We start from the raw sequence: 12,383 nt of genomic DNA, 5'->3' as shown, positions 1-12,383 counted from the left end.
CCAAGTCTTGGGATATAGGTTGTTGATGAATGTGAGGAACTACAGGTACTTTCTAGTGGAAGGATTGTGAATAAATTGGGCACAGGAAGCAAATCTCTTCCTCAGTTATAACAAAAATATCATATTTTAATCCATTAAATACTTTGAAAAAATATCATAACAATGCTGTCATAACATGTAAATTAGTGAAAGATTTTAGTTGTCCTATTCTAACCAAATAAAGTTTATTCACAATTGCAGCAAAAACTTGCAAGAATGCTTTACTGGGGACAACAGGGTGTCACACGTGACGTGAAAGCTGCTTTGGAATGGTATTCTAAAAGTGCAGAAGAGACAAGAGACCCATTGTCATTGTATGAGTATGGACTTTTTCTTTTCAAGGTAGGTATTATATATTTGGACTACTCTACATACCTTCGCACAAAATTTGGATTCCATTTCTTTGATAAATGATCTCAGTTATTATACATTTCTCAGAGTTAAACCACTCTGCAAACTGACAGAAAGTTACAGATCTGAAACATTAATTCTGTTTTTCTCTTCACAGGTCCTATGAGTTAACCCTCATGTTGTATATTAACTCTGCTACGATTTAAATTTCTCTTAGGGCAAAGGAGTGAAAAAAGATATAAAGTTGGGCTTAAAACTAATCAATGAAGCTGCTTCTAAGGTAAGATATTTGTACAATGTAAACACATGCATTGTTAAACATTTTTGTTATCTATTTTAGAACATAGAACATGGAACACCCCTCAATTTATTGCTGTCCATGTGCTGGTCCAGCAATCACTTAAATGTTCCTAATGTCTCTAACTCTACTAACACTGCTGGTAGTCCACTCCATGCACCCACCACACTCTGTGTAAAGAACCTACCTCTGATATCTCCCCTATACCTTCTTCCAATCACCTTAAAATTATGATCCCTCGTGACAGCCATTTCTGCCTTGAGGAAAGGTCTCTGGTTATCTACTCTATCCAAGCCTCTCATTACCTTGTACACCTCTATCAAGTCATCTCTCTTCCTTTTTCTCCCCAGTGTGAAAAGCCCAAGCTCACTCAATCTTTTAAAGTTTTTCTCCTCTCATCTTAAAAATATACCCCCTATTCTTGATATCCCCTACCCTAGGGAAAAACATCTGCCATTCACCTTATCGATAACTCTCATGATTTTATAAGCTTCTATACAGGTCAACCCTCAATCACCTATGCTCCATTGAAAAACATCCCAGGCAATCAGTCTCTCCTATAATTCAAACCTTACATATCCAATAACACCCTGGTAAATCTCTTCTCAGCCCTCTCCAACTTAATATCCTTCCTATAGCAGGGTAACCAGACTGGACATAGTACTCCAGAAGAGGTCTCATCAAGGCGCTATACAACCTTAACATGATATCCCAATTCCTATACTTAATGATCTGAGCAACAAAGGCAAGCATGCTAAATGACTTAACTACCCTATCGACATATGACACAAACTTTAAAGAATTATGTACCTAAACCCTTAGGTCAAAAGGTTCCAACCTGAAACATCGACTCCTTCTCCTCTGATGCTGCTTGATCTGCTGTGCTTTTCCCAGCTCCATTCTGATTCTCCAGTGTCTGCAGTTCTCACTATCTCCAACTCTCTGTTCCACAACACTACCAAAGGCTCTACTTTTAATTATACAAGCCCTGCCCTCGTTTGTTTTACTAAAATGCAATATATCACGTTTATCCAAGTTAAATTATCTGCCACTCTTCAGCTAGATCTTCAAAATAGTAGTAGGATGTTTCCAGGAAAAAAGTTTGATTAAGCTTTATTGTTTACACTAACTCTACCTGCATGATGAAGTAACTCGGTAAGGAGGCCCTTAATATTTTAAGTCAGATGAATTAACAATTGATAGAGTTTGTTTAACCTTACATATTGCAACTTTGCATGTTACATGATTTTGCAATCTGGTGAGCAACACCATTTGATCAGCATTGGTTATTGTAGACAAATCTGAACCTTCAGTTCTCTTGCAACATGGAAGTGTATATACCAAGCATCATACAGACCTGACAAAATATTATGCTAATCATTATTAACATGATAATCAGAGTGCTGTAGTCACTTTGGAAGACACTTAAAGATGTTTTCATGAAAATTTAAATTTACCAAATGCAAATAAGTATGCTTATCTGGGAGTGATACGGAGAGATTAAAAAGTAACTAGCGCACACAATGTCATAGTGTAAGATTTGAGAATCCTGCTGTAGGTAGTCATGATTTGGAGATGCCGGTGTCAGACTCGGGTGTACAAAGTTAAAAATCACACAACACCAGGTTATAGAGCAACAGGTTTAATTGGAAGCACACTAGCTTTCGGAGCACCGTTCCTTCATCAGGTGACTATCACCTGATGAAGGAGCAGCGTTCCGAAAGCTAGTGTGCTTCCAATTAAAACTGTTGGACTATAACCTGGTGTTGTGTGATTTTTAACTTTGCAGTAGATAGTATTGCTAGCATTTATCAAATAACCCAGGCAATCAATTTGAACAGTGCAAAGCACTCGTAAATGTTGGAACAGCATTGTGTATTGCAGTAAATTATCTTAAATCAATAACACAGAAGCAGGTGAGTCACCCAAACTAGTTTTCCCGGGATTTATAAATCATACCAGCTTCTCACAACTTTCATGATCTCATCCTACCATTTCCCTGTATTCCTCTTCATTAGTCTTTCATTAATTTACTTGATTTGAAAGTATTGCACAGGGGAGGACCCTGAAATGTAGTTCAGCTGCCAGCTGATTGGCCAGTCTGTCCTGCCAAAGGTCTTGTGGGTGAGCTGAGTGAGTTCCTTTTGGGACTTCTTCCCCTCACTGGGAGAATGATCTGCCCTGGGAGCTGTTGGCCAATTTGATTGGCTGGCAGTTTCAATGCCCCCAGCAATGCCAAAGCTGGGTACTGGGTGCTGCTGGATCTATAGGCAGACCCATGAAGAAGGCCCTGTGGATTTGAAAGGAAAGTATGTCCAGGGCTTTGGGTAAGTGGAATTTCAGTACTTCGAAGGGTGAATGTGGGTTTTGCTCTACGGGTAGGTAGGAAAGCAGAGGAGTTGCCATCTTCTTGGGTGGGTTTAGCACCAAGGTACAAGCGGCCCCCTCCAATGGTAGAAGCCCTCTTCCTTTCTAATAGTTAAAACAGTTTTACAAAAAGGATTGACCCACATCATGCCAATTGTCTTATGGCATGGCAACACAATATTGGTGTCAATTGAGCTTTTAATGAGCTTTGCTAATTCTGGTGCCCTCCCACCCTCTGTGCCATAGGGGTAGGCTTGAGTGTAAGTGGGAGCTGGTGTGTTAATCACTCACCCTATAAGACATGCCCTCCTTGTCCAAACCTCATCCTGCATGGGCACATAATATTCGGCCCAATGTTCTGAAGAAGACATGGTTCTGTTTCAAGCCCACTGTACCACTATTGAAATATAAGAGAGTGGAAATACATAATTATGTTAATGTGAATTACATCTAAAGTTAATTATTATTGATTCAGGGATCACATGAAGCAATGAATGGTTTGGGATGGTATTATGAAACCTTTAAGAAGGACTATGTGAAAGCTGTGGAGTACTGGGAGCAAGCAATGAAAATGGGAAATCTGGATGCATTACATAATCTTGGAGTGATGTATGAAAGTGGACTATACCCAGGCAAACCTGTAAAAAATGAGGTAAATATCTGCAAATTTCTTCATCTTGTTCATGTCTTCATCACCAAAATCAAATTGTGCTTCTGTTTTTTTTAAGATCTTGCATTCATTATTCATTCGTTTGCAACCTCCCTATGGAATCATAAAACCTCTTTGATAGAGCTACCTAATTATGCCACTCACTCCTGCTACTCTTTCTCTTAGCCCTGCAAGTATATGTCTCATTTACTTATGAAAGTTCATACAGATTCTGTTCCCATCAACCTTTCAGGCAGTGTTTTTCACGCCATTACAGCTCACTTTAAAAAAAAAACTTCTTGTTTTCCCCTGAATTTTTGCAGATTAAATCTATGTCCCATAACCAACTCTTCTGTAACAGAAATAGTTTTGCCATATCTGGTATGTGAAATTCCCATGCTAATTGTCTGTAGAGTCCTGGGATGTGTTGGTTAGGTGGATTAGCCATGGGAAATGTAGGGTTACAGGGATAGGCTGGTGGTGTGATTCTGGGTGGGATGCTCTTCAGATAGTTGGCGAAGACCTGTTGGGGCGAATGGCCTGTTTTCACACTGTGGGGATTCTGTGGTCAAGCTGTAGATTGTTCTTAAAATGGAATGTATGTTCGAAGCAGCAGAGACTCTCCAGCCAGAAATGTTGTTGCTATGTACTTGCTAATGTTCCACAATTTCTCAACATCGTAAAGTCAAAGCCACACAAGGTGGCTTGTTGCAATTTCTTAATTGTCAGTGAAAACTTCACTATAATGTCAACAGTAAAAGTGTTAGAACAGGCTTAAGAATGTGAAAAAATGAGAACAGGTGCCATATGGCTCTTAGCTGGTGCACCATTTAATAAGATTCTGCCTTAAATTCTGCCAATAGTAAAGTCAAACCTATCACCTATTTCTGTGCCTTCTTGATCCCTCCTGTATATAACAGTGAATTTTTGATGGCTGGGTTGCTAAAATGGCATATAGTAATGCAAATGTTGCCTCACAATGATCCAGGTCAGATTATAACTGGTTTCAATCCATGTAATAACTACTAGTTGTCACAATTAGATTTTGGTAACCTTTCATATAGTGATTAAATATTTCCAGTGAATAACTAAATCTTAGTTATTCCAAAACTGAATAACTTTTCTCTATTAAAAGATTATAGCCCAAATCTACCAATTTCTGTATTATCAAACTTGAACTTAATTTGCGACGTGTGTGTCATTACCTTATAAAATTGTTGACACACACAGGCGCACCCACATGTTGAAGTTGTCAGGGAAATTTAAGCTTTCAGTGGTCTCATGAAGGGTTTTAGTCCAAAACTTTGACTTTCCTGCTCCTTGGATGCTGTCTGCCCTACTGTGCTTTTTCAGGTCCACATCTATTGACTCCTGTTACATGGGATTGTCTGTTTGTGTCTCCTGCACTGTGTAATTACCTTGGAATTGATATAGTTATCAATTTCTGGCTTAATTCAAAGATTAGCCAGTATTACACATCTGGACACCACAATCATCTACTCCACTCACACAGCCTGATCTGTATGATTTGGTTCCCTAATTTACTGGAAGAGATATTAGCTTTGGAGGAAGTACAGAGAAAGTTCACTAAGTTGATTCTGGGTACAGAGATATTTTCTATGGAGAGATGTTGAGTAGGTCAAGCTTGTACTCTTTGGATTTCGAAGTATGAGTGGTGTCCATATTAAAACAAATGAGATCCTTAGTGGCTAGCAGAGTAGATGTGGAAAGGTTGTCTCTCCTGTGAAAGTTTAGGACCAAAGGCCATAATCTCCGAGTAAGGGTCACCCATTTAAAACAAAATTTAAAGATGATTTTTTTTCCCTCAGAGATAGCAAATTTGTGGAATCTTTTACTACACAGGGCTGTTCAGAATGAGTTGTTATATATAATCAACGCCGAGGGAGACAGATTTCTACTCATTAAGGAAGTGAAAAGTTATTGGGAAAAGGCAGGAAAGTGGAGTTGAGGATGATCAGATTAACCATGATCTCATTGAATGATGAAGCAGATTTAACGGGTCAAAAGGTCTACTGCTACTCAAACATCTTATGGTTTTAATGGTCTTATGACCATTCTCTCCCATCATGTAATAGCTACCATCTGACACCTGACCCAAATCCCCATGACCTTCCCGACCTGACCCCAACTGACTCTCCTATCACCATCAACCTTCCCCTAACCTAACCAAATTAATCCCAAACTTGACCTGACCTGAATCTCTCCCAGCACCAGCTACCCAACCCAATTACTAGCCTCACTAACCCAACCCAACCCCAACTCAACCCAACTCAACCCTCTCACAACTACTCTCCTGGCGTGACCCAACAACTAGTTTATTCATGTACCCTCTCATCCACTCACCTGCCCACCTATCCTCTCTCTTACTCACCCAACACAAGAGCTAAAATCTTTTTTAAAATATGTACACAGCAGCTAATATTAAAAATAGGCATGACCTCTCTTTGCCTGTTGTGTCCAGCACCCGTCAGTCTTCTGCAAGAAGAGCTGAACTGACCTCACCAGGATTGTGAATCTCGGCTAAAAATGTACAAAAACCATCTGATCACAGAATCGTTTGCAGGCAGTGGCAATTCATAAAGCAGCAAAACTGACTTGAAGATCTGGGCATGGCATGCATTTGTCTCATGAGTTCATTTGCATTGCACATTACTTAGTCATCCCTTTATTTTGTGCATCCATTCTGAAGAAATGTGAACTTTTTAATGATATGGAATGATTGGGCTGTATGAACGAATTTGTACGTTTTCAACATAAAATCAATGTAGCATCCTTTGGCCTACTTCTTTCATTCACCAAAACCTCTTTGATGGTCTTCAGGTTTCCATGTAACTTAAAATAGGTTTTCTACTTTAAAAAGTACACTTTTTTGCTTCGTTAATGAATTATGCACAATGCAGGAAACTCTCAGCATGCATCAGTAGATCCACCTTGATATCTAATCATTGCCTGTCAATCACAGATTTTTCCAGTGTAGGGCGTCTTTTCAAATGGATTAGTTATGACAGAGCACCCAGTTAAACTAGATTACAATATAATCCTTAAGGAAGTGCTTCACATAACTATCACTTTAATAAGCATTTACTTACAAATATCAGTCAAATGGGTGTGCATCTCACTGCTGAGTACACATATCCTTCATCTGCTGTTTGACCATAATGTTCATGAATGATTGACAAATACTTTTTCCAGAGTTGAGAGTGTGTCACTGGAAAAGCGCAGCAGGCCAGGCAGCATCCAAGGAGCAGGAAAATCGATGTTTCAAGCATAAGCTCTTCATCAGGAATGAATTATTCCTGATGAAGAGCTTATGCTCAAACTGTCGATTTGCCTTCTCCTCAGATGCTGCCTGGTCTGCTGTGCTTTTCCATTGCCACACTCTCGACTCTGATCTCTAGCATCTGCAGTCCTCACTTTCTCCAAATATTTTATCCAGTCATCATTCTTCAACAGATGTTGCCCCACCAGTCAGAAAAAGGAACAGAGTCCATTTTATGGATTTTTAAAAACATTTTTGGGATCTCATATGTGTTTGTAATAAGAGTTTCTATTTAACAGTAATTCGCAGAGTCATAGAATTGTTACAGCACAAAAGGAGGGAATTTGCCTTGCACCAGTTCTGTTACTTCACAATAATCTCATGTCTTTGTCTCATACCCTTGCATGCAATTTCCAACCAAGTAATTATCCAACACCCTCATGAATACATCATTTGAATCTAACTCCATCACATTTCCAGGCAGTGCATTCCATACCCTAACTGCTCACTGAGTAAAGAAATGTTTGCATCACATCATTTTTGCTTCATTTTAAATCTGTGCCCTCTCATTCTTTTTTGTTTTATGAATGAGCACAGCTTCTCTTAATCTACCCTGTCCATCCCCCTCATGACTTTGAAAACCTCCATCAAATCTCCTTCTCTCCTCGAAGCACTTTCTCCACTTTTTCTTTTCACTGAATCGTAAAAGGTTAAGCGACGACCTTATAGAGGTTTATAAAATAATGAGGGGTATAGATAAAGTTAATGGTAGTTTTTTTTTCCATTGGATATGGGATTTCAAAACTAGGGGCACATTTTTCAAGGTGAGAGGAGAGAGATTTAAAAAAGATGTGAGAGGCAAATCTTTTACACAGAGGGTGACTCGTGAGTGGAATGAACTTCCTGAGGAAGTGGTAGATGTGGGCACATTACAATGTTTAAAAGACACTGAGATAAGTACATGAATGGGAATGGTTTGGAGAGATATAGGCCAGGAGCAGGCAGGTGGGACTAGTTTAGTTAGGGATTATGTTCAGCATGGATACTGTATGACTCTATGAGAACAGAGCCAACTTCTTCAATCTATCCTTATAACTGTTTATAATAATTCGAAATCAATTATAGATAGAACTGCTCAAAAGTTATTTCCATCAGTAAAAACCCAAGTCTAATTTTTAAAAGTATGTTTCTGTTCCATTCCACTATTCAGATTTAACATGTTGTATGATTGGTGCATCAAAGGACTAATAGACGGTGAATCTCTATTCTGTCTGGATTTTCCTAACAAATCAATGCACATAGAAGTAATGACAATCAAGATTGGTGGTAGGAAAGTTAATATTGGAGCTAATAGTAAATAATTTAACTACATTTATGATTATTGAAGACATTTTCAAATAGAAACTTTCCTATTTTCAATGTATTTCAATGTCAATTGAAAATTGCACAGAAGTAATTTAGTTCTCATGCCTCCTGGAAAATCTCTGAACCTGCAGAACTCCATAGACCACAGCTTGAGAGTTACTGCTTTATGTTACAGGTAAGGTGAAGTCCTCACATTCGCAGAGGACCTTGCGGCTGCGCTCTCATTAGCGAGACACAACTAGTAATGGGTTTAATCTGAGGGTCACTGTACCTCAGGTGAGGGGCAAGGTTGAGAAAGCAAAATCTTCATGGTAACCTCAACTGGTACAGGAATTAAACTCATGCTGTTGGCATTACTCTGCATTGCAAACCTAAACTGTCCAGCCAGTTGAGCTGACATCTCTGGTGTGTTATTCCTCATTGTCAATTTGTCAGTGTACCTTTAAAAGTCATGTTGCTGACATCATCATGGGAATAGGGGTATAGAGATTACAAGCTCCAGCTTAATTCAGATCACTTTAAGCATGACACACAAATGGGAACACACTGCTCTGTAATATTTAAGTATTTTAGTCTAATAAATATCTGTTTGATTATTCTATACTAGGTTATCCACTTCTAGTCTCTTACGTTACATGGATGACTTAAGCATTGGTGGTGTATGTATGGAATGAGTGCCAGAGGAATTGGTGGAGGCGGATAAAATTACAACATTTGAGTCATCTGGATGGGTGAATGAATAGGAAGGGTTTAGAGGGATATGAGCCAAATGCTGGCAAGTGGAACAAAGTCAAATTGGGATGTCTGACTGATGTGGTCAAGTTGGACTGAATGATCTGTTTCGATGCTGTTTGACTCTATGACTCACTGCTGTTTCAACGCATCACACTGTAGTAAGATAAGAATCTAATTTGGAAGTGAGAAAAACCTGTGAATGTTTGTCTGGCATCCAGTCATGGATGAGCAGAAATATAGTCCAACAAAATATGACAGAAATCATGCTCTTTGATCTACTCTACAAGTTAACACAAAAACATTGACCTCTTTCCTCTTCCTGGAAACTGATTGGGGCCGAACTAGACCATTCTCAAACTTCATGTTATATTTAAACCTGAAATCAGCTTAGACCATCTATGTAGTTGATTATCTCCTTATAGTGGCCACCCACCTTCCAGCCTGCTACATTTGAGCTTAATTAAAGCAATGCTGTATGTATCTGCACTCACCCCAATTCTCATTGATGCAACTGCCCTGGGATCACTGAGTTAAATTGGTTTGTGGTCAATGGTTCCATTTTGTAGTTCTCATTCTTGTCTCTAAATCAATCCATGGCTTTTCTTGCTCTCTCTCTCTCTCATCATCTTTAGCTTTACAACTATCTGAGATGTCTACATCCTCCTATTTTGTCCTCTTGCATGCCCTTATTTTTAAATACTCCACCCTGGTGGGTGTGCCTCAGCTCCTGGAATCCTAAATCTGCCATCTCTCCCACCTTCTCATACCCACTCCTCTCTCTCCCTTGCTAGCCTCCCTTATAAAATGTTCTTTGAAACCTACCTCTGTGACCAAACTTGATATCTCCTTATGTGGTGAGTTTAACTTTGTTTGCTGGCACATTTGAGATTAATGAAATATGAAATTCATTACCTAAGTGGAAGTGTGCACCTCCTACCTAATTTTTTAGGAAGCTGAAATACAATTATTTGGGTTCTCATTACTTTTATGTGCCCTTGGTTACCCATGAATAATTACATGGGATTATCTTGCTCAGATCGTGTTCAGGAATTTCCTCAGAGTTACTGTTCCTTTGCTGTCATAATCAAAAGTACTGTTCAAACTCTTTTCACCCATATCCAAGTTTCCATTACAATTCTGACAACTTGACATAGCTCCAAGAAATTTTCCTGTCTTGGGAATTTGCTCTATCTGAATAACTTTGATGAAAATGATACTTATTTTGTTTTTTTTTACTAGACAGAAGCATTTCAGTATTACTATAAAGCTGGATCTGGTGGACACTTTGAAAGTGTAGTTCGCTGCTCCTTTTATTGGAGTACAGGAAACTTTGAATCTATTCCACATAACCCCAGAATGGCAGTCCTGTAAGATACATATTATAAATTCTTTCTTTGCAATATTTGATTGTAAATAACTGTATTAACGTCATAGTTTCTTTGTGTTTTTCCCATGACAGTTGGACCAGATTTGTTGCTGAAAACAATGGATTTTTGGGTTATTTCATGAGAAAAGCTATGGATGCCTATCTTCAGAAATCCTGGTAAGATGGAGCTGTGTCCTTAGATCCTTGTGATTGTAAATATTGCACTTTTTCAAGATTGTCGTTCAATTTTGTTTCTTATCTAATGCATGAGGAATTAAATTTAGTTATGATTGACAGATTTTCCATTCCATTGTTCACAGTCAGAAAATATTGTGTTTACTGACAATTGGATAGTTTCAACAGTGTCACATGAGTAAAGTGATACTTTAAGGGCTTGTCAACATTCTTTATATACTTTAGAGATTGACAGTGCCTGAATAAACTTTGAAATTTAAACAATGTTAATATCCCAGTTCTAATATTTAACAACACACCCAGGAAGCTAACAATTAAGGCATATACCAAGAAGTAATGATTTCAATTATTTCTTTTGATGTCCCATGGTATCCATGCAATTTTACCTGTTGTATATAACCATTTACTATAAAACTGTAAAATTTGATAAATTCACCTCATCATTTCCATTTTGATCTATTCTAATAGAAGTAAGTGACAAATTCAATCATCTGTATTTTTATACCTATACATTTTTGTTATTATTGATATTGTCAGAAGTATTAGCACTGCTGCTGAATCAGAATTTCTCCCAATACTTTCTGAAATTTTTATGACACATTTCTCAAGTCCAATTTACACTGTTCATTGTTGCTAATGCAGAATAATTGGTGAATTTGCTTATTGCATAATGTTATGATTAGAAGTCTTAACATTTCTATATTTAGAAACTGAACAGTTCAAATAGGTCAAATTATTTCTACTAATGCATTTTTTTAAAAAACTATAATCTCAACTGCCCTAGGAATGAAGCCTTGCTGTATTTCCTTGTGACAGCAGAAACAGGAATTGAAACGTCACAGACAAATGTTGCTTATTTCTGTGAACAACACCCTGTAAGTAACTGCTCATTGATATTTTAATACCATTTGTTGAAAATTCAGGGGTATGTTTTTCATTTGTATAAACAAAAATTAAAAATCTATCTTCAAATGTATTTTGATTAGGATCTCACAAATAGCAGTGATGAATATATATGGAGATATTATAATTTATCTGCATTTCAACTGACCACACATCCTTTTGGTATGTAATCTGTGGAGATTTGATCTGACTTGAAATCACACTTCAAGTAAATAGCAATATATTAATCCACTTCTTAATTGTGTGTAATTTTCAGTTTTAATAAAAATGGGAGATTACTACTATTATGGTCACAACAACCATAAAAAAGACATCACACAAGCAATTGAGATGTACACCTCTGCTGCTTTATTGAAATGTTCCCAAGTAAGTTTTAATATTCCAGTTGTTGGACCACTTCATCATAGTCAGCAAGTTCTATGTGTCCTAATGTCTTATATATCCATAATTTTTTATTGCTTTCCAACAGGCATTTTATAATTTGGGTTCACTGGTAGAGGAGGGAATTAATATACCAGAAAAAAGTTTAGACCTTCTAAACATTCGAGCAGCAAATCATTCCAACAACTCCTCAATCCTGCTGGAATTATATGGAAGGTAAACCAAAATGCCCTTTACAAACATAATCTATTCTGATTTTTATTTCTAATTGTGAATCAAACTACTCAGTACAATAGGTCTCCTAAGGCCCCTTGTGGTTCAGATTTCTGAAGATTTTCCCCATTTAAAAAATAGTCTACACCTTTATTCTGCTTCCCAAAGTGCATAACCTCACACCTTCCCATAATGTATTGCATCTACCACTTCTTTGTCCACTCTCCTAGCCTGTTCAAGT

General features: G+C 37.8%; 1 protein-coding gene across 2 annotated transcripts in view; it reads left to right on the top strand.

Moving 5' to 3' along the window:
- LOC140469203 (protein sel-1 homolog 3-like) overlaps positions 1-12,383 on the top strand; it is a 104,931-nt gene that overhangs the window by 68,734 nt on the left and 23,814 nt on the right. For both annotated transcript variants that reach the window (XM_072565543.1, XM_072565612.1), the window contains exons 13-21: positions 241-381; positions 608-670; positions 3,531-3,707; positions 10,324-10,451; positions 10,544-10,627; positions 11,430-11,520; positions 11,632-11,710; positions 11,805-11,914; positions 12,018-12,145. In XM_072565543.1, the coding sequence (XP_072421644.1) occupies positions 241-381; positions 608-670; positions 3,531-3,707; positions 10,324-10,451; positions 10,544-10,627; positions 11,430-11,520; positions 11,632-11,710; positions 11,805-11,914; positions 12,018-12,145 (1,001 nt within the window). The remainder of the gene's footprint in view (positions 1-240; positions 382-607; positions 671-3,530; positions 3,708-10,323; positions 10,452-10,543; positions 10,628-11,429; positions 11,521-11,631; positions 11,711-11,804; positions 11,915-12,017; positions 12,146-12,383) is intronic.

This window comes from Chiloscyllium punctatum, chromosome 1 (assembly GCF_047496795.1).
Source record: "Chiloscyllium punctatum isolate Juve2018m chromosome 1, sChiPun1.3, whole genome shotgun sequence".
NCBI classification, from domain to species: Eukaryota; Metazoa; Chordata; class Chondrichthyes; order Orectolobiformes; family Hemiscylliidae; genus Chiloscyllium; species Chiloscyllium punctatum.
Note: the sequence above shows the minus strand (reverse complement) of the source record. Positions and strands in the feature narration are given on the sequence as shown.